Source organism: Gorilla gorilla, chromosome 1, assembly GCF_029281585.2.
Source record: "Gorilla gorilla gorilla isolate KB3781 chromosome 1, NHGRI_mGorGor1-v2.1_pri, whole genome shotgun sequence".
NCBI lineage: Eukaryota > Metazoa > Chordata > Mammalia > Primates > Hominidae > Gorilla > Gorilla gorilla.
In genome coordinates this window covers 106869593-106893537 of record NC_073224.2, presented here as the reverse complement: position 1 = coordinate 106893537, position 23945 = coordinate 106869593, and the positions used below count along the sequence as shown (strand labels likewise).

At 44.7% G+C, this 23945-nt stretch overlaps 1 protein-coding gene across 2 annotated transcripts in view; it reads right to left on the bottom strand.

The window, feature by feature from the left end:
* Positions 1–762: 762 nt before the first annotated feature.
* Positions 763–23945, bottom strand: part of OTUD7B (OTU deubiquitinase 7B) — a 72824-nt gene continuing 49641 nt past the window's right edge. For both annotated transcript variants that reach the window (XM_019021615.4, XM_063695367.1), the window contains 6 exons: positions 22625–22737; positions 13043–13170; positions 12582–12731; positions 11920–12034; positions 10211–10295; positions 763–8015 (listed from right to left, as the gene is read on the bottom strand). In XM_019021615.4, the coding sequence (XP_018877160.3) occupies positions 6807–8015; positions 10211–10295; positions 11920–12034; positions 12582–12731; positions 13043–13170; positions 22625–22737 (1800 nt within the window). In that variant the 3' untranslated portion in view covers positions 763–6806. The remainder of the gene's footprint in view (positions 8016–10210; positions 10296–11919; positions 12035–12581; positions 12732–13042; positions 13171–22624; positions 22738–23945) is intronic.

Below are 23945 nucleotides of genomic sequence, written 5' to 3'. Positions count from 1 at the left end.
ACTGGAGACCGTTTGAGAGGAGCAGTTCTATTGATTATGAAGCTGGAATCATCTGGGCTACCTCTCTGGAGTGTCTCAGTGATGACTTCCCTTAAAAGCTCCGTTCTTTTGTCTTCTCAAAGGGGTTTGGGGCGGGGAGAGGGGTAGGAATGTGAAAGTGGTTCAAGCCTCCTTGCCGCCTCTTCCAGAAGAAAATGAAAATTAGACCTGGGGGGATTTTTGTCAGCAGAGGCCCAAGAATTAGGTGAGGAAGCAGGGAAACTGGTTAAAGTGGTTTTGCATATCTTTCTCTAGAGGGCATGACACAGACATCATGTGAAGACTGCAGTGGAGAAGTATAAAAAGAGATGGAAATGTGTCCAAGATGCAGACACAAGTACGGTTTGTGTGCAAGTCTTGGGGATGTGGGTGGGACAAAAAGATCTTACCAGTTAATCTTGCCCATCACGTAGATACACAACCAATAGGCAATAAGTGCCCATTCCCGTATATGACTCCACCCCTCCAACCCAGACACCAGATCTCCAAATGAATGATTCATGTTCAGGACTTTCACAGGTGAGGGCTGGAAACCTCTCTTCAGCTCAGCAGTCCATCCCCCGTCCCTCCCATCTGCAACCCTAAAAGCAAAGATGGGTAAGGAAAGCTGGGAACAAGGAGAGAAGTCAAGGAGCTGCAGCTCCTTTAAAGGAGGGGGACTTGGGGACAGCAAAGCAAAAATCTTTATTTAGACATGAAAAAGACAGAAAATAAAATACAAAATAAGAGTTAATGAGCTGCTGTTTTATTGATTTTGAATCTACAGAGGCAGCAATCCTTAGATGGGGGCCCCAGTTTTCCAAAGTGACACTCAATTTTCCCCTCCCCCCAGTACACCACCCTTCTGGCCTCAGCTTTCAGTTTCCTGTCTTGGCTGCAACTGTGGAAATAGTGAAGATATTGTGAGACAGAAAGTCAGTCTGGAACAAAGAGGTATACACCTGCTAAGAAGGTGGCCCAGAAGCCTGATTCTAGAAGTCCTAAAGGCTACAGAGCACCACCACCCCACCTGCCCCTAATGCATTCCATGGGCCTCAACCTCTTGGGGGAAGAAAATATTTCCCAAGGTCTGTTGTAAAAAGAAAATAGGGACCAGGCGCAGTGGCTCACGCCTGTAATCCCAAGCATTTTGGAAGGCCAAGGCAGGCAGATTACTTGAGGTCAGGAGTTCAGGACCACCTGGCCAACATGATGAAGCCCCATCTCTACTGAAAATACAAAAATTAGCCAGGCGTGGTGGCTCACACCTATAATCCCAGCTACTTGGGAGGCTGAGGCAGGAGAATCGCTTGAACCCAGGAAGCAGAGGTTGCAGCGAGCCAAGATCTAATGACTATGCTCCAGCCGGGGCAACAGAGCAAGACTCCATCGCAAAAAAAAAAAAAAGCATAGGAAGAGGTGTGTACCATAACTTTTAAATCCCATTATCCACTTTCCTTCTCACCACCATCCTTCATTCAAGAGCCTCATTCTATTCTTTAGCACTTTGAGGTGTGGAGACAGTGGAGGAACACGGAGAAAAAAAATCGGGGGGTAGGGGTGTGGTGGCTCATGCCTGTAATCCCAGCACTTTGGAAGGCTGAGGTGGGCGGATCACCTGAGGTCAGGAATTCAAGACCAGCCTGGCCAACATGGTGAAACCCCCGACTCTACTAAAAAAAAAAAAAAAAAAAAAAAAACAATTAGCCAGGCATGGTGGTAGGCTCCTGTAATCCCAGCTACTCAGGAGCCTGAGGCAGGAGAATCGCTTGAACCCAGGAGACAAAGGTTGCAGTGAGCCGGGATCGCGCCATTGCACTCCATCCTGGGCGACAAGAGCGAAACTCTGTCTCAAAAAAAAAAAAAAAAAAAAAGCAGGGTGGGGGGAAATCAGGAGGAGAAAAGAATTGGGCGATTTGGATCAATACTTAACCAGGAATGGAGTGGGCAGGAGCTGAGGGTTAAGGCTGCCTCTCACCACCCCACACACCCCCAGTAGAAGTACTAGATGAAGGGAAGGGTGGAGAGGCAAGGGGCTATATCAGATTTTTCCATTTTCAGAATCCTGGTCTAGCTGCAGGTTTGTGCCAGGAGTAAAGGCTGCTGGGAGGGGCAGCCGGAGGAGGGAGGTGGAGCTGAGTGACTCACAAGATGAGTCACAGATCCAGTTATAAGCACAGAAAGAGGCCAAGGTCCTTCCCACCCCCACTCCTCTTAACTGCTGCCAGCCAGCTTCCGTTGCTCTTTTGTACTGCCCCTTACCCACTTGGCCAATGCAGGAGATGGCACAGAGAAAGTCTACATGGGGACATCGTAATATTTTGTTACCCAACCGATGTATGGGGGCAAAATACCCTGTGATTTGCAGACTGACTGGCTGCAAAGCAGAAGAGACAGAATGCCTGCATGACTCATCCAGATCTATAGTTGAAAGGCCTGGAAGGAAAGAAGGAAATTAGAAAAATCTGGAGTGCAGGTGATTCCAGGCCGGGAAGGGGCTTCTAATTCTGTCTTCTCACCTGTGGCTATCTGTCTGGGGCACTGACTCATTGGAGAAGGAAGACACAGAGGCCAGTCGCGGTGGCTCATGCCTGTAATCCCAGCACTTTGGGAGGCCGAGGCTGGCGGATCACCTGAGGTCAGGAGTTCAAGATCAGCCTGGCCAACATGGTGAAACCCCATCTCTACTAAAATACAAAAATTAGCCGGGCATGATTGTGGGTGCCTGTAATCCCAGCCACTTGGGAGGCTGAGACGGGAGAATCACTTGAACCCAGGAGACGGTGGTTGGAGTGAGCCGAGATTGCACCACTGCACTCCAGCCTGGGCAGCTGAGCGAGACTCCATCTCAAACCAAAAAAAAAAAGAAAGAAAGAAAGAAAAAGAAAAAAGAAAGACGACTCAGAGTCCAGAGGTGTCTGAGTAATTCAGAGACAATCATCTCTGAAATACTCTTTATTGAGAAAAAAAAAAATGTGACTGGAACCTTGGACACGTGGCTAAAAGGAGTAAGAATGGCAAAAGCTAGGTTCTCAGAACACCTTCAAAGCCAGCTTTATTCTTTTGGGCTCTATCACCCCGCAGATACACAACACGAAGTCACTGCTAATTCTTGTTTGTCTGTGGGCCTTAGTTTTGCTTGATAGAAAAAAAAAAAAAAACTGAGCTAATAGAGGGAAGGTACTTCCCTTCCACTGCCCTCTACAGGACTGAGTTTAACACCATCTCCACTCCTTAAAAAGACTGAATCTTTAAAAAACTCTTTGGATATAATCTTTTTATTTTGTTGATAAAAACCAGTATGGAGGAAAAACTTCTGGTTAAATCTTGTAACTTTCAATAAATGCAGCATAGGTTAAGGGAGAAGCGGAGGCCTATCCTACAGTAATACTTACTCCGTTGGAGATGGGGCAGAGAGCATAGCAGGGAGGGAGTAGCACTGTCTAACATCAAAAAGGGAAAAACAAGAACCCTGAAAATCTCCCCTCTCCATTAAAAACTTCAGTAGGTACCCCAGTTGCCCTGGATTAAAGGAACTAAGTGCACTTAAATTTAAGCCTGAGAGATGATATCCCTCACTTGGAGTTAAAGGGTCTACCTTCCCCCTTCACTCACACACCCCTCCTTAACTAAGGAATTTTTCTGCCCATTTCGAGTGCAGGCCATATGCCCCTTCTTTCCTTCTCCCCAACCCAGTAACGACATGGGCTTGCCTCTTCTATTCCCTCATCTTCCCAAAATACCACAAACCAAGCTGAATCTATATTAATTTCCCAAGCATTATTCCTTCGCCTCCCCCCATCCCACCAAGACCCTCCCCGAAAGAATGAAGCAAAACAAACTTCACCATCTCCTATAAAAAATATCCATTGTCTCAGGGTCTCTCATCCTTAGAATGGAGAGGTTTTTCAATGCCTCAATAAATAGTTACCCTCCCAAATAAAAAAAATAATTTATTTCTTAATAAAAAGCTATGAGGCCTAAAGCCCCATTTTACCATATTCACCCCTAGACCACCCCTCAAAATTTCCATCTTTTTCATTTGAAAATAAGGCAAAAGGAATTGGGATTGGCTAACTTATAAATAAAAACAAACATGATACAAGGTTTTTTGTTCATTTGTCCTTAGTTTTTAAAAACAAAAGTGTTAACTAGAATCTAACAAGCAGATCAAATCCAAACACAGCAGTCCAGTGGAGAATCAAAACTTTTCTGGCTTTATTCTCTGGGAAAACCCCTGGTCTGTTTTCATTCCTATTGGTCCAGGCCAGCATTCTATGATATGAAGGCCTAAATTAGGAAAGCTAGGTGAGCTGTGCAAATTCAGGGTGTCTGAGCCACCTGTTGTTTGGTGTGTGATGGGGGTGGAGGCGCACACAGTGGTGTTCTCGCTAGTGTTCAAATCACAGAAACAGGGACGTAACTAGGGTGAGGTGAGCAAAGCACTCACCTTGGGCACAAAATTTAAGGAGTGCCAAAAAACCCAGTAACCAAGATAAATACTATTTTAATGCAACATTTTAAAAAAATCACAATTAATGTAAAAAATCTATGATGGACAATGTATCAAAAATTTAAAGAAGAAGGATTCATCCCCATACTTATTCAATTCAGCCTCACTTCCCTCCTCCTAATCTCAGTCCTGTCAGATCCTGTAAGATTTCGCTATTTTATTCAACATAAATTTTTTGCATTAATTTTTTTAAATACTGCATTTTTTAAAGTATCTTGATTAATGAGTTTTATAGTAACCCTTAAATTTTGCAACTTAGGGGAGTGCTCATCTCATACCAGGTTCCAGACCTGCCTAGACATATACACATCCCTTCCTTTGGAATCTCACTGCTTCCTTAACACAAATCTATTTTCAAAGAAAACCCCAAGAATTAATAGCCATAGGAAATTATTAAATCAGATTTGGAAAATAGGTGACTTCTGAGTTTGTTGAGGAGAAAATAAACTTTATAAACCGTGAGCATTTCCAACAAGGACAATCTTGACTGGCTACCGAGGAGGAAAACACACACACATATGCACGCACGCACATGCATGCATGCACAAGTGCTTTAGATCAAATGTGGGGATTACGTTCCAAGGGATGGGTTATGAGTACATACCTCAAAAGAGAAATCCAAACACAGAAAAACAGCCCCAGTTAATACTCTGGACACATAAGTACACTTATTCCCCTTCTTCACATGCACCCGGGAGTGTATACAATTGCATAGTTGACTTTTTTTCCCGGAAAAAAATATAAAGAAAAAGGAAAATTGGCCCAGGATAGTTATTCCGGTTTAAAGCTCTTAGAAATGGCTCTGGCCACAGCATAGGCTGTTCAGACTTGTGCTTTGTGCAAAATGCGAAGGAGCTCCCCCTACTGTGTCCACATCCCCACTCCCAGCCCCTAGAGAACAGGGAAGGGTCGGGGAAAGGGAGAAACCTAAAGACAGATCAGCTCATTGGGAGTCATCTGTGCTCTGTGGTTATAGTTCACTAAAATATATTTCTCTAACTACCTTTTTATAAATTGCCCCTATATGTTTCAACATCAGTCCTAATATCAAAAATATCTCTTCTTAGAAAGTATTTTTAATTATTTTAATAAACTAACCACAGATTAAGGTCAGCTACGGCTTAACAAAAGAAGCCGGGATGTTAAGTTCATTCTCCAAAAGTAGAGCAAAGGGAGAAAGAACCACTTAAGTAGGAGGAAAAAAAATCATTTTTTAAATGTTTTTGCTTGCTGGGGTCTTTTTATTTCTTTTCCTTACAAAAAAAAAAAAGTCAATAAAATAAGTTGCTTTCTACAGAAATGCAGCAGCCACAGAGGCCTGTAATGCTCTACTTAGGTTTTTGGTTTTGTTTGAAACAGTCTCTGGCTAAAATGTCTGTCCTCCCACCCCTCCCAAGGTGCACTCAAACCCCAACATATGGTTATTGCTGTGGTTAAAAAATAGATCAGCTCTGCCCCAATTCACCTGGAGAAAATGCAACACACATGACGGCTGTTCTCACCACACTCTTCCCTTTAAACAAATACAATTAAAGACTTAGATGAGGAAAAGATAGGGGGTAATCAGCAATCTCTTCTCAAACTGTAACAGATGACATATGACTGCTTGGAAGGAAATAAACCTTAAGAGGAAAAGGATTTCCCTTTTAAGTTCCTCCCTTTCCCATCTAAACAAACGGATTTAAACTACCCCCACCTCCTAACAGGCACCCATGAGGACACATTACTGCCTTGTCTTTCCAGATCCTTCAAGGGGAAGAATTTATCCAACCTTAATTTCTACCTTAATTCAAATCAATAGCAAATGTGTCCAATTTCCCACTTCCCCTCCACACTTCTCACTCCACCATGTGCTTTTTCCCAACCTAAAGAACTTTAGTTTTATTGACTGAGAACCTCCTTTGCCCATTCCTCCCCAAGACTTCTGCCCACCTCCCACCCCCACACACCACACCTTCCCCTGCTACTTTCTCTTAGGTCCCTGGATGGGACCCAGGAGGTTATAAGACAGAATCGCCATCTTTTCCCCTTGTACCTCAAATCTCATCAAGTCAAGCTCTGCAGAGGAATAGTACAGCCCCTGAGGTGCCATCCAGCCCCGACCTGCTCTTGCCAGCCTGGCAGCACTCCTGTGTGCACACACTTAAAAGTTTCCAGCCAGGCTCCCACAAACATTACTGCATTTTCCCCCTCAACATGGGGACTGTGTTCTTGATGAGCCAATTAGTTGAGCTTAACTTTGTTTAGCCTCCTTGCCCTTCAGTGTTCCACCCGTTCAGAACCTGTGTACCAGGAGCTCCCCATCCGGTTCCCGCTCCCTCCTCCTCAGTTCTTCCCTGTAACAACAGGAACAGAAGTTGTTTGTCTCAGGGTGTCCATAGAAGCTGCAGTTCGGTTGTTTGCATTTGGTCTGAGTTGGGGGAAGCCCCCGGAGACCTCCAGCCCATCCATCTGGCTCAGGGGGCTCTCTGTAGCCATTGCTATAGGAATCAGCCACTCGGTAGGGGGGTGGTAACAAGGCACCCCTGTGAAGTCCATCCTTAGAGTGGCTGCCTGGCTCCAGAGAAGGGATGCTGTCCTGGTGGGGGTAGGGTCGCCCAGGAGGGCACTGTCTGGGGAAGGTGGCATATGGTGGTAGGCCCCCGACACATGGACCCCCTGCCAACTGCCTCCGGGGTTCCTGGCAGTGGACTCCGCCCCCAGAAGGCCGAGGGATAGTAAAGTCCCCAGGGTAGCCAGTGGAAAATGCCATTGCCCTGGACTCTGCTGGGGGACCGGTCGGCTGCTCTTCCCTAGCATCTGGCTCTGGTTTTTTGGCTGGAGGAGGGCCACCCCCTATTCCTCCATTCATGATCTTCCTCTCTGCCTCCTTCTGCTTCTGTTCTGCCAGGAATCTCTCCTCAGCATCAGAAAGGTAGCGCTGGATCATCTCCTCCTGATACTGGTGACGGTGACCCATCTTCAGGGTTCCAACAAAAATAAACTTCCCCTCCCCTTGCATGGCAGTCCTCAGAATGCTCAGGCTCTGCATCACCTCCTGGCTATACTTGCTCCCTCCGTTACCAACAGACTCAGCTGGGGGCTTCTCAGACACAGGCCCATCCCCAGCTGCCTCCTCCTTGCCACCCTTCCAGCTCTTCAGTGAGTTTTTCTTCTTCTTCTCCAGTGTCTCAGTGCCGCTGCTTCCTCCCGACCCTGTCCCCACCCCTCCAGGCTTCGAACCCTTGCTGTGCATCAGGCCCCCCATGTTCTTCTTGAGCTTGCTGCCCAAGGTTTTGCCAAAGCTGCCCAGTTTGTTAGCCACAGAATCTGCTCTCTTCTTGTCCTTCTCCCGATCTCGCTTTGACTTCTCCTTCCGCCGGCCGCCCTCGTTGCTGGTGGAACTGCTGCCAACTGACTCTTTGTCTGAGTCTCCAGACTCAGGAGTGGACCGGGGCTCATCTCCAGCTGAGGCGGTGGGGGACTCAGGCTGGGCCAGAGGAGCCTGGAAGAGACAAGAACACTGTTGACAGTTATCCCAGCAGCCTGGGGTGGGGGAATCCCCCAGGGACCTCTAGCCCATCCATCTGGCTCAGGGAGCTCCCTGCAGCCATGGCTATAGAAATTAGCCAGGTAGAAAAGGATGGACACCTATGAACTCCGTCCTCTGAGTGATTGCCTAGTGACTGCCTTGCTCCAGAGAAGGGCTTCTGTCATGATGAGGGAAGGGTCACCCAGGATGGCACTGTCCTTCCTGGGTTCCAGTCAGTCAGCTTTCTCCCCCACTGCAATCTGACTCCCTGCTGTAATAAGGAGATAGTAGAATAAAGTCTTTCTGTTCATTTAGAACAATGAGCAACCATATGATACGTGGCTTCTGGGTGAGAGGCCCAGACATTAGAATGTTCTTTATTATACATTTCTCTATGCCAAATTCTGCTCGAAACTAATCTCAAGAAAGTCTTGACTAATCAAAACCAACCAAGTCTAGCCACTTTGCATCCCCTCAACTTTTATACATTCCGCACTGGAGTTCATCAATTTGACCCTACTCCTGTGCTCCTGTTCTAACTCAGAGCCCACTGAATTAGGAGCTCTTTAAGCTACTCCGTCTCCTAGTGCCCAAAACAGAGGTCTATCTACAGAAGACTTTGGACGAAATAATGATCATCTCAAGTTCAACAAACAGTCCAGAAAACCTTTCTTAAAGAATATGTTAAGCCAGGCGCAGTGGCTCATGCCTGTAATCCCAGCACTTTGGGAGGCCGAGGTAGGTGGATCACCTGAGGTCGGGAGTTCCAGACCAGCCTGACCAACATGGAGAAACCCCGTCTCTACTAAAAATACAAAATTAGCCGGACGTGGTGGTGCATGTCTGTAATCCCAGCTGCTCAGGAGGCTGAGGCAGGAGAATCGCTTGAACCCAGGAGGCGGAGGTTGCAATAAGCTGAGATCACACCATTGCACTCCAGCCTGGGCAAAAAGAGTGAAACTCCATCTCAAAGAAAAAATAATAATAATAGTAATATGTTTTAGGTCAGGCGCAGTGGCTCACGCCTGTAATCCCAGCACTTTCGGGGGCCAAGGCAGGCGGATCACAAGACCAGCCTGGCCAACATGGCGAAACCCCATCTCTACTAAAAATACAAAAATTAGCTGGACATGGTGGCGGGCACCTGTAATCTCAGCTACTCGGGAGGCTGAGGCAGGAGAATCACTTGAACCCAGGAGGTGGAGGTTGCAGTGAGCTGAGATCGTGTCATTGCACTCCAGCCTGAGCGACAAGAGCAAGATTCCGTCTCAAAAAATATATATATGTTTTAGTATCAGACAACAGAGACTGGCTGGAGAGGAGATGTGGAAAACAGGAGACTAACGGTTTTTAAAAAGCAGGAAAGGGCTGGGTGCAGTGGCTCATGCCTGTAATCCCAGAACTTTGGGAGGCCAAGGTGGGTGGATCACCTGAGGTCAGGAGTTCGAGACTAGCCTGGCCAACATGGTGAAACTCCATCTCTACTAAAAATACAAAAATCAGCCGGGTGTGGTGGCGCACGTCTGTAATCCCAGCTACTCGTGAGGCTGATGCAGGAGAATCACTTGAACCTGGGAAGTGGAGGTTGCTGTGAGCCAAGATTGTGCCACTGCATTTCAGCCTGGGTGATAGAGCAAGACTTCCTCCGGGAAAAAAAAAAAAAAAAAAAAAAAAAAAAAGGCAGGAAAGGCCAGGCGCGGTGGCTCACACTTGTAATCCCAGCACTGTGGGAGGCCGAGGCGGGCAGATCATCTGAGGTCAGGCATTCGAGACCAGCCTGGCCAACATGGTGAAACCTGTCCTCTACTAAAAATACAAAAATTAGCTGGGCGTGGTGGCACATGCCTGTAATACCAGCTACTCAGGAGGCTGAGGCAGGAGAATCGCTTGAACCCAGGAGGCGGAGGTTGCAATGAGCCAAGATTGTGCCATTGCACTCCAGCCTGGGTGACAGAACAAGACTCCATCTCAAAAATAAAAATAAAAAATACAATAAAAACAGGAAAAATTGTCTTTGGAACTTATCTGACATCTTCTAGTTACTTCTAACCTTGAATTGTAAGCCACCACTCAGAATAGATTCAGAAGGAAACCATCCCAGATCTCCTTGTTCTGTCACTGAAAATGAAATGAAGACACACCAGGGTAGATGTGGGAGAAGTCTTCACCTGTGCATCAGAGGACAGTGGGATCCACTTCACATTCATGTAGCTATGCAGCAGATGCAATTTGACCTCTAGGGACAGAATTACACTATGAAAAAGAGAAAAAAAAATTTACTGTCACCTTTTAAAAGCAAAGCAATTTGATATAGTTGGGAGAAAGGGTGGGAGAGGGCTACATGGCTTAGGACTCAAATAGGGTTGGGTTTGAACTATTTCTCCACCAATTAATAAGCTTTATGACCTTCAACAAGTCACTTCAACCTCCCTGAAACTCAGTTGTAGCTGAGAATGGGTATAGATAATATCTATCCTGTAGGGTTGTTGTAAAGATTAAAACAGTGTTTGGAAAGAGCCCAGCACAGTGTCTGGAAAATGGGAAATACTAGATAGTAGCCATTATCATTGTTGTTGTTGTAAATATTATTTAGAAGGAGCTTTTGATAAATAGGTGAGAGGTTATTTTTAAAAAGCCATAAACTCTGGATTTTAAAATCAAACTCTCTTAGCTGGGACCCAGTGGCAGGAGCCCAAAGAGGGAAGCACTAGGTAAGTGCTAAGGGAGGAGCTTTTGCATTCATACACTCTCCATTAGGAAGTTGATGCAGGAGGCAGAAGGAAGGCTTAACAAGCCACAGGGAGGTAGAGTGGGGGCTGAGAGGGTAGGGAACATATTTTTCTTGCTATTAAATTCCAGAAAGGCAAAGACTCAGAGCAAACTATTTTTATCACGTATTTATTTATTTTTTGGATGGAGTTTCACTCTTGTTGCCCATACTGGAGTGTAATGGTACCATCTCAGCTCACTGCAACCTCTGCCTCCTGGATTCAAGTTATTCTCCTGCCTCAGCCTCCCGAGTAGCTGGGATTATAGACATGCACCACCACGCCTGGCTAATTTTGTATTTTTAGTAGAGACGTGGTTTCTCCATGTTGGCCAGGCTGGTCTCAAACTCCCGACCTCAGGTGATCTGCCTGCCTCGGTTGCCTGTTCACTCTGATGGTGGTTTCTCCCAACATGCTGGGATTACAGGCATAAGCCACCGCACCCAGCCTTGATCAACTCTTTAAAACTCCTCTCACTTGGGCTAAGACATGTGATTTGATTATCCTGATTTTCTTTTTTTTTTTTTTTTGAGACAGACTCTCACTCTGTTGCCTAGGCTGGAGTGCAATGGCACGATGTCGGCTCACTGCAACCCCCGCCTCCTGGGTTCAAGCGATTCTCCTGCCTCAGCCTCCCTAGTAGTTGGGATTACAGGCACGCACCACCATGCCCGGCTAATTTTTGTATTTTTAGTAGAGACGAGGTTTCACCATATTGGCCAGGCTTGTCTCGAACTCCTGACCTCGTGATCCACCCACCTCGGCCTCCCAAAGTGCTGGGATTATAGGCATAAGCCACCATGCCCGGCCTGATTATCCTGATTTTCTGATCAATGTTTTAGAGATGAATCAGTGTATGAACACTTTTCCTATTGTAAGAAAAGAACAAGTTGAGATGCTAGGATTCCCATCTGTTTCACAGGGAGAAAAAGCAGCTGCACCATGAAAGAGTCCTGGTGCCCAACCTCTCCTCTACCTCCCCATCTTCCCAAAACTCATCTTAGCTTGTGACTGTCTTGCCTGAGCTGAGGAAAAATCCCTGGGAGATGGATGCCGCATGTGGAAGAAATCCCAGCACAAAATAGATGAAAAGACTAGGCCTGGCTCACCTGGCCAATCGGACATTGTCACTATCATCTTTGCCCCACTCCCAGCCCTTTCCAGGGTCCACAGCAAAGTGCAACGGCAGCAGCTTATACTCTGAATCTGTAAGTGGGATCACAGCTGGGGAGGAAGAAACATATCATCAAGGAATCTCCTTAAGAGAGAAAGGTAACTGAACACAGACTTACTTCACTAAAATCATACTAAGGTCTTTAATTGTAGTCACTTCTCAATTCATACATGTGAATTACCCCTGGTATTAAAACTAATTGGCTAGTTTTCCCGCTACCACGCAGCATATGTTTTAGGCCACAAATCTCCCTGAGTCCCCACCAGTCAGTCAACTAACTCTCATGATGTTCTTTCCAGTTAATGTATACTCAGAGAATTCAGTCATAATTTAAGACAAATTAGAAAAGCATCATTTAGAAGCTCTTACCACCTTAATCATAAGCCTTTACTCCGGAAGAGGGTATATAGGTCTTGCTTTTCTCCCAACCCTTTTTTTTCTAATTTGAAAACTCTGGCGTAACTTATAGCTTAATAAAACAGTATCAACATGTGCTGTCTGGGCTTGCATGTCACTTAATTCTTTCTTCCTACATTAGATCTCATTCAGTTTTTTCAAGTGAAAATAATGCAGACCAAAAGACATGTCATTCAGCACCTTGTTCCTTGGTATTCTCCTTCTGCTCCATGGACACGAGTGCAGAAAAGTGGGCCTGATCATAGGCGAGCACCAGAGGGGAGCGGTGACACTGGCTGGCTGGGACCTCCAAAGGCAGATAGATTCCTCCAAAGGGAATAGGGGCAAATGCTGCAGGAAGCCATGAAGATTATTATGAAGGCTGTGTTTCTGCCTAGTGGACAATCCCTACATCCCACTCTGCCAACTGAGTCCCTGCTTTCATTCCAACATGTTTAATAATTCTTTCCTAAGAAGCCCTGTCAACTAATCCCAACTGCTTTACTCAGAATCTCTTGAGAATTTTGCACTATTCTAATTGATAACTTGCTTTTTCCCCAAGGGTCTATATATCCCCTTTCCTGCCTTCCTTCCAATGCTTAGCCTAAGGCTTTGCAAAAGGGGGTGCTCAGGATGGAGTGAGGACTGACTGGCTGACTCACCTTCCCCTCCGGAGTCCCTCAGCATGGTGTCTGCCACGACGACTATGGGCCTCCTAAGCACATGAGCAAGGACAAAGACGTGAAACTCTTCAAGGCTCTCATATACAGGCTCCTCAGAACTCTCCACCCTGGAACGGCGGGAGGGGAGAGAGTGGAAAGGGTGCAGTAAAAATGAGAGAGTAGAAACAGGAGACCCTGAAGACCAGTTCTGCAGAAAGGGAAAAGAAGAATGTCCTTTCCTGGTTTTCCAATCTTAAGGCTGCCACTGATATAGCTGATTATTTTATGCTACCATGGCTGTTTCTACTTCCGTTTCACAGATGGGGAAATCCAAGAAAAGAGATTTGAAGGCTCTAGGGTTAAAGCAGCGTTAGGAATTTGGAGGTAATCCCTCTCTCTTAATATTCTTCCTGTTCAATAGCCTCTCTCCATTCTCTTCATCCAGTAGCTCAATACACAACTGCATAGCTTCATCCTACTTATTTTATATACTACAGCCACCCACACATCACACTCATGTCTTACAAAAACAGCCAAACACAATTCCTTTCCTATGTTCCCTCACTGAAAGAACAGCTTCACCATCTATCCAGTAGCATAATCAGAAATTTGGAAATATTTATTGTGCTTTTATCTCTCACCTTCCAGTAATCACGTGATTTAACCAATTCCATCTCCCGTGTGTTTTTTTGTTTTTTTTTTTTTCTTTTTTTTTTGGAGGCAGAGTCTCGCTCTGTCCCCCAGGCTGGAGCAGTGGCGCGATCTCAGTTCACTGCAAGCTCTGCCTCCCAAGTTCACGCCATTCTCCTGCCTCAGCCTCCCGAGTAGCTGGGACTACAGGCACCCGCCACCTCGCCCGGCTAATTTTTTGTATTTTTTTTTTTTTTTTTTTTTTTTTGAGATGGAGTCTCACTCTTTCGCCCAGACTGGAGTGCAGTGGTGCGATCTGGGCTCACTGCAAGCTCCACCTCCTGAGTTCAGGCAATTCTCCTGCCTCAGCCTCCCGAGTAGCTGGGACTACAGGTGCCCACCACCACGCCCGGCTAATTTTTTTGTATTTTTAGTAGAGACGGGGTTTCACCGTGGCCTCGATCTCCTGACTTCGTGATCCGCCCGCCTCGGCCTCCCAAAGTGCTGGGATTACAGGCGTGAGCCACCGTGCCTGGCAATTTTTTAAATTTTTAGTAGAGACGGGGTTTCACCGTGTTGGCCAGGATGGTCTTGATCTCCTGACCTCGTGATCCGCCCATCTCAGCCTCCCAAAGTGCTGGGATTACAGGTGTGAGCCACCACGCCTGGCCTTCCTGTGTGTTTCTTTTATCTGTCTCCCCTGGCTTATCTTTAGTCTACCACACTGTTCATCCATGGCCCTTTCCTGGATTACTACAACTGCATCTTATCCCACTCCTTTCCACTTCATTATCCACTGGAGTCAGCGTGTTCAAATATGGAGGGGCAAATTTGCTCCTGTCATTCACATACTCAATATTCAATGGCTTCCACCCCCTAAAGCAATTTTATTCAATATTGGATGCTGATTACAAACAAGGATTTCTGGGCCTTACCTCTGTCCAACTCAACTGGACTTTTCTGGGGTGGAGGTCCAGAAATCAGCTTTTTAAATAATTCTCCCAGATTATTCTTATGTACAATAAAATCTGCATAGGTTATAATTTTTAACCATTATGGAAAATTTCAAAATTTTAAACATATTCAATACTAGAAATGATAATATACTAAACACTCATGTATCCATCACCCAGCTTTAACAATTATAAACACATGGTCAACCTTTTTTTTTTTAAACAGAAAGTTTATTACAGCATATTACAGGCTTGTGTCAGTACTAAATTGATCAATAAACAGATTCTAGGCTGCACTTTCAGGAATGCACCCAAAGCTACTCCTCAGATCTAGAGTAGCATGGGAACTGCTTGCTGCTCCTGCACAATTTTTTTTTTATTATACTTTAAGTTCTAGGGTACATGTGCACAATGTGCAGGTTTGTTACATAAGTATACATATGCCACGTTGGTGTGCTGCACCCATTAACTCGTCATTTACATTAGATATATCTCCTAATGCTATCCCTCCCCCCTCCCCCAACTCCACAACAGGCCTCAGTGTGTGATGTTCCCCACCCTGTGTCCAAGTGTTCTTATTGTTCAGTTCCCACCTATGAGTGAGAACATGTGGTGTTTGGTTTTCTGTCCTTGCGATAGTTTGCTCAGAATGATGGTTTCCAGCTTCATCCATGTCCCTACAAAGGACATGAACTCGTGCTTTTTTATGGCTGCATAGTATTCCATGGTGTATATGTGCCACATTTTCTTAATCCAGTCTATCACTGTTGGACATTTGGGTTGGTTCCAGGTCTTTGCTATTGTGAATAGTGCCACAATACACATACATGTGCATATGTCTTTATAGCAGCATGATTTATAATCCTTTGGGTATATACCCAGTAATGGGATGGCTACGTCAAATGGTATTTCTAGTTCTAGAACCTTGAGGAATCGCCACACTGTCTCTTCCACAATGGTTGAACTAGTTTACACTCCCACCAACAGTGTAAAAGTGTTCCTATTTCTCCACATCTTCTCCAGCACCTGTTGTTTCCTGACTTTTTTAATGATCACCATTCTAACTGGTGTGAGATGGTATCTCATTGTGATTTTGATTTGCATTTCTCTGATGGCCAGTGATGATGAGCATTTTTTCATGTGTCTGTTGGCTGCATAAATGTCTTCTTTTGAGAAGTGTCTGTTTATATCCTTCGCCCACTTTTTGACGGGGTTGATTTTTTCTTATAACTTTGTTTAAGTTCTTTGTAGATTCTGGATATTAGCCCTTTGTCAGATGGGTAGATTGCAAAAATTTTCTCCCATTCTGTAGGTTGCCTGTTCACTCCGATGGTGGTTTCTTTTGCTGTGCAGAAGCTCTTTAGTTTAATTAGATCCCATTTGTCTATTTTGGCTTTTGTTGCCATTGCTTTTGGTGTTTTAGTCATGAAGTCCTTGCCCATGCCTATGTCCTGAATGGTATTGCCTAGGTTTTCTTCTAGGGTTTCTATGGTTTTAGGTCTAACATTTAAGTCTTTAATCCATCTTGAATTAACTTTTTTATAAGGTGTAAGGAAGGGATCCAGTTTCAGCTTTCTACATATGGCTAGCCAGTTTTCCCAGCACCATTTATAAAATAGGGAATCCTTTCCCCATTTCTTGTTTTTGTCAGGTTTGTCAAAGATCAGATTGTTGTAGATGTGTGGTATTATTTCTGAAGGCTCTGTTCTGTTCCATTGGTCTATATCTCTGTTTTGGTACCAGTACCATGCTGTTTTGGTTACTGCAGCCTTGTAGTATAGTTTGAAGTCAGGTAGCGTGATGCCTCCAGCTTTGTTCTTTTGGCTTAGGATTGTCTTGACAATGCAGGCTCTTTTTTGGACTTTTAAGTAGTTTTTTCCAATTCTGTGAAGAAAGTCATTGGTGGCTTGATGGGGATGGCACTGAGTCTATAAATTACCTTGGGCAGTATGGCCATTTTCACGATACTGAGTCTTCCTATCCATGAGCATGAAATGTTCTTCCATTTGTTTGTGTCCTCTTTTATTTCGTTGAGCAGTGGTTTGTAGTTCTCCTTGAGGAGGTCCTTCACATCCCTTGTAAGTTGGATTTCTAGGTATTTTATTCTCTTTGAAGCAATTGTGAATGGGAGTTCACTCATGATTTGGCTCTCTGATTGTCTATTATTGGTGTACAGGAATGCTTGTGATTTTTGCACATTGATTTTGTATCCTGAGACTGCTGAAGTTGCTTATCAGCTTAAGGAGATTTTGGCCTAAGACAATGGGGTCTTCTAAATATACAATCATGTCACCTGCAGACAGGGACAATTTGACTTTCTCGTTTCCCAATTGAATACCCTTTATTTCTTTCTCCTGTCTGATTGCCCTGGCCAGAACTTCTAACACTATGTTGAATAGGAGTGGTGAGAAAGGGCATCCCTGTCTTGTGCCAGTTTTCGAAGGGAATGCTTCCAGTTTCTGCCCATTCAGTATGATATTGGCTGTGGGTTTGTCATAAATAGCTCTTATTATTTTGAGATACGTCCCATCAATATCTAGTTTATTGAGAGTTTTTAGCATGAAGGGCTGTTGAATTTTGTCAAAGGCCTTTTCTGCATCTATTGAGGTAATCACGTGGTTTTTATCTTTGGTTCTGTTTATATGATGGATTATGTTTATTGATTTGCATATGTTGAACCAGCCTTGCCTCCCAGGCATGAAGCCAACTTGATCTTGGGGGATAAGCTTTTTGATGTGCTGCTGGATTTGGTTTGCCAGTATTTTATTGAGGATTTTTGCATCAATGTTCATCAGGGATAGTGGTCTAAAATTCTCTTTTTTTGTTGTGTCTCTGCCAGGCTTTGGTATCAGGATGATGCTGGCCTCATAAAATGAGTTAGGGAGGATTCCCTCTTTTTCTATTGACTGGAATAGTTTCAGAAGGAATGGTACCAGCTCCTCTTTGTACCTCTGGTAGAATTCGGCTGTGAATCCATCTGGTCCTGGACTTTTTATGGTTGGTATGCTATTATTGCCTCAATTTCAGAGATGCTATTGGTCTATTCAGGGGTTCAAATTCTTCCTGGTTTAGTCTTGGGAGGGTGTATGTGTCCAGGAATTTATCCATTTCTTCTACATTTTCTAGTTTAATTGTATTGAGGTGTTTATAGTAGTCTCTGATGGAAGTTTGTATTTCTGTGGGATCGGTGGTGATATCCCCTTTATCATTTTTTATTGTGTCTATTTGATTCTTCTCTCTTTTCTTCTTTATTAGTCTTGCCAGAGGTCTATCAATTTTGTTGATCTTTTCAAAAAACCAGCTCCTGGATTCATTGATTTTTTGAAGGGTTTTTTGTGTCTCTATCTCCTTCAGTTCTGCTCTGACCTTAGTTATTTCTTGCCTTCTGCTAGCTTTTGAATGTGTTTGCTCTTGCTTCTCTAGTTCTTTTAATTGTGATGTTAGGGTGTCAATTTTGGATCTTTCCTGCTTTCTCTTGTGGGCATTTAGTGCTATAAATTTCCTTCTACACACTGCTTTGAATGTGTCCCAGAGATTCTGGTATGTTGTGTCTTTGTTCTCATTGGATTCAAAGAACATCTTTATTTCTGCCTTCATTTCATTATGTACCCAGTAGTCATTCAGGAGCAGGTTGTTCAGTTTCCATGTAGTTGAGCAGTTCTGAGTGAGTTTCTTAATCCTGAGTTCTAATTTGACTGCACTGTGGTCTGACAGACAGTTTGTTATAATTTCTGTTCTTTTACATTTGCTGAGGAGTACTTTACTTCCAACTATGTGGTCAATTTTGGAACAAGTGCGATGTGGTGCTAAGAAGAATGTATATTCTGTTGATTTGGGGTGAAGAGTTCTGTAGATGTCTATTAGGTCTGCTTGGTGCAGAGCTGAGTTCAAGTCCTGGATATCTTTTTTAACTTTCTGTCTCGTTGATCTCTCTAATGTTGACAGTGGGTTGTTAAAGTCTCCCATTATTATTGTGTGGGAGTCTAAGTCTCTTTGTAGGTCTCTAAGGACTTGCTTTATGAATCTCGGTGCTCCTGTATTGGGTGCATATATATTTAAGATAGCTCTTCCTGTTGAATTGATCCCTTTACCATTATGTAATGGCCTTGTCTCTTTTGATCTTTGTTGGTTTAAAGTCTGTTTTATCAGAGACTAGGATTGCAACCCCTGCTTTTTTTTGTTTTCCATTTGCTTGGTAGATCTTCCTCCACCCCTTTATTTTGAGCCTATGTGTGTCTCTGCACCTGAGATGGGTCTCCTGAATATCGCACACTGATGGGTCTTGACTCTTTATCCAATTTGCCAGTCTGTGTCTTTTTAATTGGAGCATTTAGCCCATTTACATTTAAGGTTAATACTGTTATGTGTGAATTTGATCCTGTCATTATGATGTTAGCTGGTTATTTTGCTCGTTAGTTGATGCAGTTTCTTCCTAGCATCGATGGTCTTTACAATTTGGCATGTTTTTGCAGTGGCTGGTACCGGTTGTTCCTTTCCATGTTTAGTGCTTCCTTCAGGAGCTCTTGTAAGGCAGGCCTGGTGGTGACAAAATCTCTCAGCATTTGCTTGTCTGTAAAGGATTTTATTTCTCCTTCACTTATGAAGCTTAGTTTGGCTGGATACGAAATTCTGGGTTGAAAATTCTTTTCTTTAAGACTGTTGAATATTGGCCCCCACGCTCTTCTGGCTTGCAGAGTTTCTGCCAAGAGATCTGCTGTTAGTCTGATGGGCTTCCCTTTGTGGGTAACCCAACCTTTCTCTCTGGCTGCCCTTAGCATTTTTTCCTTCATTTCAACTTTGGTGAATCTGACAATTATGTAACTCAGAGTTGCTCTTCTCAAGGAGTATCTTTGTGGCGTTCTCTGTATTTCCTGAATTTGAATGTTGGCCTGCCTTGCTAGGTTGGGGAAGTTCTCCTGGATAATATCCTGAAGAGTGTTTTCCAACTTGGTTCCATTCTCCCCGTCACTTTCAGGTACACCAATCAGACATAGATTTGGTCTTTTCACATAGTCCCATATTTCTTGGAGGCTTTGTTCGTTTCTTTTTTCTCTTTTCTCTCTGAACTTCTCTTCTCGCTTCATTTCATTCATTTGATCTTCAATCACTGATACCCTTTCTTCCACTTGATTGAATCAGCTACTGAAGCTTGTGCACGCGTCACATAGTTCTTATGCCATGGTTTTCAGCTCCATCAGGTCGTTTAAGGTCTTCTCTATGCTGTTTATTCTAGTTAGCCATTCGTCTAATCTTTTTTCAAGGTTTTTAGCTTCTTTGCGATGGGTTCGAACATCCTCCTTTAGCTCAGAGTTTGTTGTTACTGATCGTCTGAAGCCTTCTTCTCTCAACTCGTCAAAGTCATTCTCCGTCCAGCTTTGTTCTGTTGCTGGTGAGGAGCTGTGTTCCTTTGGAGGAGAAGGGGCACTCTGATTTTTAGAATTTTCAGCTTTTCTGCTCTGGTTTCTCCCCATCTTTGTGGTTTTATCTACCTTTGGTCTTTGATGATGGTGACATACAGATGGGGTATTGGTGTGGATGTCCTTTCTGTTAGTTTTCCTTCTAACAGTCAGGACCCTCAGCTACAGGTCTGTTGGAGTTTGCTGGAGGTCCACTCCAGACCCTGTATGCCTGGGTATCACCAGCGGAGGCTGCAGAACAGCAAATATTGCAGAACGGCAAGTGTTGCTGCCTGATCCTTTCTCTGGAAGCTTCATCTCAGAGGGGCACCGGGCTGTATAAGGTGTCATTCGGCCCCTACTGGGAGGTGTCTCCCAGTTAAGCTACTTGGGGGTCAGGGACGCACTTGAGGAGGCAGTCTGTCCGTTCTCAGATCTCACACTCCGTGCTGGGAGAACCACTACTCTCTTCAAAGCTGTCAGACAGGGACGTTTAAGTCTGCAGAAGTTCCTGCTGCCTTTTGTTCAGCTATGCCCTGCCACCAGAGGTGGAGTCTACAGAGGCAGGCAGGCCTCCTTGAGCTGCAGTGGGCTCCACCGAGTTCGAGCTTCCCGGCCGCTTTGTTTACCTACTCAAGCCTCAGCAATGGCGGACGCCCCTCTCCCAGCCTCACGGCCTCCTTGCAGTTCTATCTCAGACTGCTGTGCTAGCAGTGAGCAAGCCTCCGTGGGCATGGGACCCTCTGAGCCAGGCACGGGATATAATCTCCTGGTGTGCCATTTGCTAAGACCGTTGGAAAAGCGCAGTATTAGGGTGGGAATGTCCCGATTTTCCAGGTACCGTCTGTCACGGCTTCCCTTGGCTAGGAAAGGGAATTCCCCAGCTCCTTGTGCTTCCCAGGTGAGGCAATGCCCCGCCCTGCTTCGGCTCACGCTCCGTGGGCTGTACCCACTGTCCAACAAGCCCTAGTGAGATGACCCCGGTACCTCAGTTGGAAATGCAGAAATCATCCCTCTTCTGCATCACTCACACTGGGAGCTGTAGACTGGAGCTGTTCCTATTCAGCCATCTTCAACACTTGGTCAACCTGTTTTACTACACCTCAGATCTATTTACCTACCTCCCCCATCACGGGGCTACCACCAGATAATTTTGAAGCAAATCCTGGACAGTATATAATTTCATCCATTTTTATTTTATTTCAGTTTCTATCTCTAAAAACAAAAAGGACTACCTTTTTTTTTTTTTTTTTTTTTGAAATGGAGTCTCACTCTGTTGCCAGGGCTGGAGTGCAGTGGCATGAACTCGGCTAACTACAACCTCTGCTTCCTGGGTTCAAGCAATTCTCCTGCCTCAGCCTCTCGAGTAGCTGGGATTACAGCCACCTAGCACCACGCCCAGCTAATTTTTTGTATTTTTAGTAGAGACAGGGTTTCACCACATTGGCCAGGCTGGTCTCGAATTCCCGCCCACCTCGGCCTCCCAAAGTTCTGGGATTACAGGCGTGAGCCACTGTGCCTGGCCAGGACTACCTTTTTAAACAACCACTATACCATTAATATCACATTTTATAATTTTAACAATAATCAAACACAGAGACATTGTTCACATTTCCTTAATTGTCTTATGATGTTCACACATCCCAACTGGTTGATGTCTTTTTTTTCTTTTAGAGACAGAGGTCTCTCTTTGTCACCCAGGCTGGAGTGCAGGGGTGCTGTCACAACTCACTGCAGCCTCGACCTCCCCAGCTCAGGCAATCCTCCCACCTCAGCCTCCCAAGTAGCTGGGACTATAGGCATGCACCACCATGCCTGGCTAATTTTTTTTTTTTTTTAAGATGTGGTCTCACTGGCCAGGCATGGTGGCTCACACTTGTAATCCCAGCACTTTGGGAGGCCAAGGTGGGTGGATCACTTGAGGCCAGGAGTTTGAGATCACCCTGGCCAAAATGGTGAAACCCCGTCTCTAATAAAAATACAAAAATTAGCTGGGCGTGGTGGCATGCATCTGTAGTCCCAGCTACTTGGGAGGCTGAAACAGAGAATCACTTGAACCCTGAAGGCAGAGGTTGCAGTGAGCAGAGATCATACCACTGCACTCCAGCCTGGGCAACAAAGTAAGACTCTGTCTCAAAAAAAAAAAAGAAAAAAGAAAGAAAAGAAAAAGAAATGGGGTCTCACTATGTTACCCAGGCTGGTTTCGAACTCCTGGGCTCACACAATCCTCCTGCCTCAGCCTTTGAAAGTGCTGAGATTACAGGTGTGAAACACCACACCTGGCCTGATATGTCTTTTTAGTCCATTTAAACCTACAAGTTCCTTGTCCCTTTTTATTTTCCTTGCAGTTTACTTACTGAAGATACTGGGTCATTTGTCCTGAAGTTTCCAAAGTCTAGATGGGCTACTTTATATTCCAGTTCAATACCGAACTACCTGTAGTTCCTAAACATATCATGTTGTTACACACTTTTGTGCCCTTAGCATAGTTCCTCTCTTTCCTTCTAATATCCTCTTAGCACAGAGCTCTCTAGACACTGGGCTGTGGAAGCCCAATGAGGACTCTATGAAGGTTTCCTCCTCCCCTACTTAGCCATACTTACCCACCACAGTTGGCTCCATTGGTACCTAGATGCATTCGGGGTTCACTTGAGGCAAGCTTGATCAGTTCATTCCACTCCTTCTGCCATTCATCTTCTGTGTATACCAGCCCTGACTGTGTGAAGGACAGGCAGGGGACATTGGGCAATTAGAGGCTGGGTTCTAAGAGGCAATACCTATTCCACCTTATTCACTGTTACTTACTCCCTAATCCCTTAGCACTTGGTTTACAAATTGTACCACAAAGTCAAATCTCTTATCTCTTTTACAGGTCAAGATCCATGAACGAATAGTCTATGACTATTACACTTCTTTATCATCCATTCTTTTTGACCTACTGCAATCTGTCCCATTTCTGCCCTCCATCCTGCTCACCCACCTGCCACATAACATTTCACCTACCTGATTTTGGCAAAGAACAATGACCTTCTAATTGCCAAATTCAGTGGACCCTGGTTCCCATCTTAGCCTTCACGTGGGTTATTTTCCTCTTTAAATTTTCTTTGCCATTAGCGTCCATAAAATTACTTTCTATTCCTCTAAATTCTGTCTGCCCCCAAAATACTAGTGGTGTGTCAATGATTTTCACCTTGGTTCCCTCTGGGTGATCTCTTCTACTGCCATAATCTCATCCACTACCATCTGTATGGTATATACCATCTATCTCCAGCCCAGATTTCTTAATTTCTTTTCTTTCTCTTTCTTTCCTTTTTTTTTTTTTTTTTTTTGAGACAGAGTCACCCAGGCTGGAGTGCAATGGCACAATCTCGGCTCACTGCAACCTTCACCTCCCGGGTTCAAATGCTTCTCCTGCCTCAGCCTCTCGAGTAGCTGGGATTACAGCACCCACCACCAGGCCCAGCTAATTTTTGTATTTTTAGTAGAGACGGGCTTTCCCCATGTTGGCCAGGCTGGTCTCGAACTCCTGACCTGGTGATCTGCCCGTCTCAGCCACCCAAAATGCTGGGATTACAGGCATGAGGCACTGCACTCAGCCTAGACTTCTTAATTTCTATATTCATATATCCAGCTACCTACTGGAGACTGCCACCTGCCCATGGCTACCTCAAACTCTGTAAAGTCAAAATAGAACTCCTGTTTTTTCCCAAACCCACTCTTCTTCCTATTTTCCTACCTTAGTGAATAGCACCAACTATCACCCAAACATCCAAGCTCAAAACCAAGGAATTATCTAATATTCCTCTCTTTCTTTCACCCACCCCACACCTGGATACCTTCTTTTTTTTTTTTTTTTTTTGAGACAGAGTCTCACTCTGTCGCCCAGGCTGGAGTACAGTGGAACGATCTCGGCTCACTGCAACC